Here is a 1,849-nt window from a genome sequence, read left to right as displayed (position 1 = left end):
TTTTTTATTAACACAAGTGTACTAAAACTAAAGTAAGTTGTACTTACCCGAAATTTACTCATAAGAATAATCAAAAAGTAAGCACAAATTATGCTCGTAATGGCCCTACACGTAATTTACGAAAAAATAATAACTCAAATCAACAAACATGCCCGATTAACCAATAGAAACCAATATATTATAATATACTATTATTATTTTAATCTGCAACAATAAACTTTATTTTTTTTTTTTTTATTATTTAGTTTATTTTTTTCTGGACAGATTGCGCCACTGTTGTATTTTTGACATCCATATTTCCTACTTTTCTAGTGGATTTTTCTAAACAAAATTGGTACTATGACCTCCAGCAGACTGTCAAGTATAACAGTAAAAAAATTTCAGCCAAATCAGTTCAGTAGTTTTCTCGGTTAGCGCAGTCCAAGAAAACCCTTACCATTTTATATAATAGTATAGATATAGATATAGATTATTAATAATATAATAAATCATAATTATAATTTTTATATGTATTTTAAGAATTTTGAAAAATATATTATAAACAATATGAAATAAAATAAAAATGTTTGTTTAGTAATCAATCATGGTATTTCTCCTCCTGTTGCACGAAAAACGTTTAAATCGTTGAAAATATCGCAGGAGTTGAACAAACCGTCTGAACATTTTAGAAATCATATATCGAGCAAAGGAAAAATGGTATGTGGTTAACGGTATTCACTTAAATAGTTTGACATTAAATTGTTGATTATTTTCTTAGATGAGAACATCATCAACGACTTGCAAGCATATGACATTAAAAAGAAAATTTTCCAATCGATTTGGTAAAAATAATGCACAGTGTAATATTTGCGTCAATGCACAGAATAACTCTAAAAACACCTATAGAATGAAATTAAGATCAAACAATAGCATCAAGTAAGTCATTATAGTTGTTTGTATGTATAAAGTGTATTTTGTATTTGTCTCTATCATTGCCTTTTGGAGTAGTAAAAATGCTCCGATCCTTAATTTCTGTATCTTTTCTGGTAGGAAAGTGAATCTAGTTAGTACTTTGAAGTGGGTGAAAACTATCCCAGTACTCTTTATGAGCGTTTGAAAGCGTTTGAAGTTCACATTTTTACGACACTGGTTATTTACCCGTAAATAAACAATTTCTCATCGAAGAGCAACAATTTTAGTGAAATTGTTATTATTTAAAAATAAATATAAGTATATTATTATATTTTATACACTCAATGACATTTTCAAATGCAATGTTTTCGGAAAAAATTAATTCAGCCCACTGTATTATTAACAGTCAATTGAATTACTTTATAGCAATAATATCATAAAATATACTTCGTAATCTAGGCTGACAGGCCATCTTTGCTCATAATCGTTTTTCGTATACAATGATACAATGATTTTATATCGTTGATTTCAAATTTAACGCATCATTACAATAACCAACGCGACATCTAATGTCAAAGCAAAGCGGTACCCACTTTGTCCACCATCTTAAAATCATAATTGTTAATAGTGGTTTGCCCTTCTTTTATAATTAGAAATATTTGGCTGTGTGTGGCCTGTGATTTGAAATTCTCAAAACGCGAAACCATTTTAATACACATCAAATTGCACGAAGACGAGTTTGATGTCGAACAAGTTACGTTAACCGATACCGCTTGTCCGGAATGTAATTCTGTAAGTATGAGAATTTTTTATTTGTTTAGATATATATCTATAAAATGTATATACTATACAGTGTGTCCCAGAAGTCCCGTATCATCCTTAGTATCTCCGTAGAAAATCAATATATTATTTTAATGCAATTTTTTTCAGTAATAAGTATGGAAATTCTGATTGAATA

At 28.6% G+C, this 1,849-nt stretch overlaps 1 protein-coding gene across 1 annotated transcript in view; it reads left to right on the top strand.

The window, feature by feature from the left end:
• Positions 1-1,849, top strand: part of LOC100573973 (PR domain zinc finger protein 10) — a 50,455-nt gene that overhangs the window by 36,055 nt on the left and 12,551 nt on the right. The window contains exons 7-9 of the mRNA XM_029488359.1: positions 575-696; positions 758-915; positions 1,545-1,683. Coding sequence (XP_029344219.1) covers positions 575-696; positions 758-915; positions 1,545-1,683 — 419 coding nt within the window. The remainder of the gene's footprint in view (positions 1-574; positions 697-757; positions 916-1,544; positions 1,684-1,849) is intronic.

Source organism: Acyrthosiphon pisum, chromosome A1, assembly GCF_005508785.2.
Source record: "Acyrthosiphon pisum isolate AL4f chromosome A1, pea_aphid_22Mar2018_4r6ur, whole genome shotgun sequence".
NCBI classification, from domain to species: Eukaryota; Metazoa; Arthropoda; class Insecta; order Hemiptera; family Aphididae; genus Acyrthosiphon; species Acyrthosiphon pisum.
This window is presented reverse-complemented; position numbering and strand designations above follow the sequence as displayed.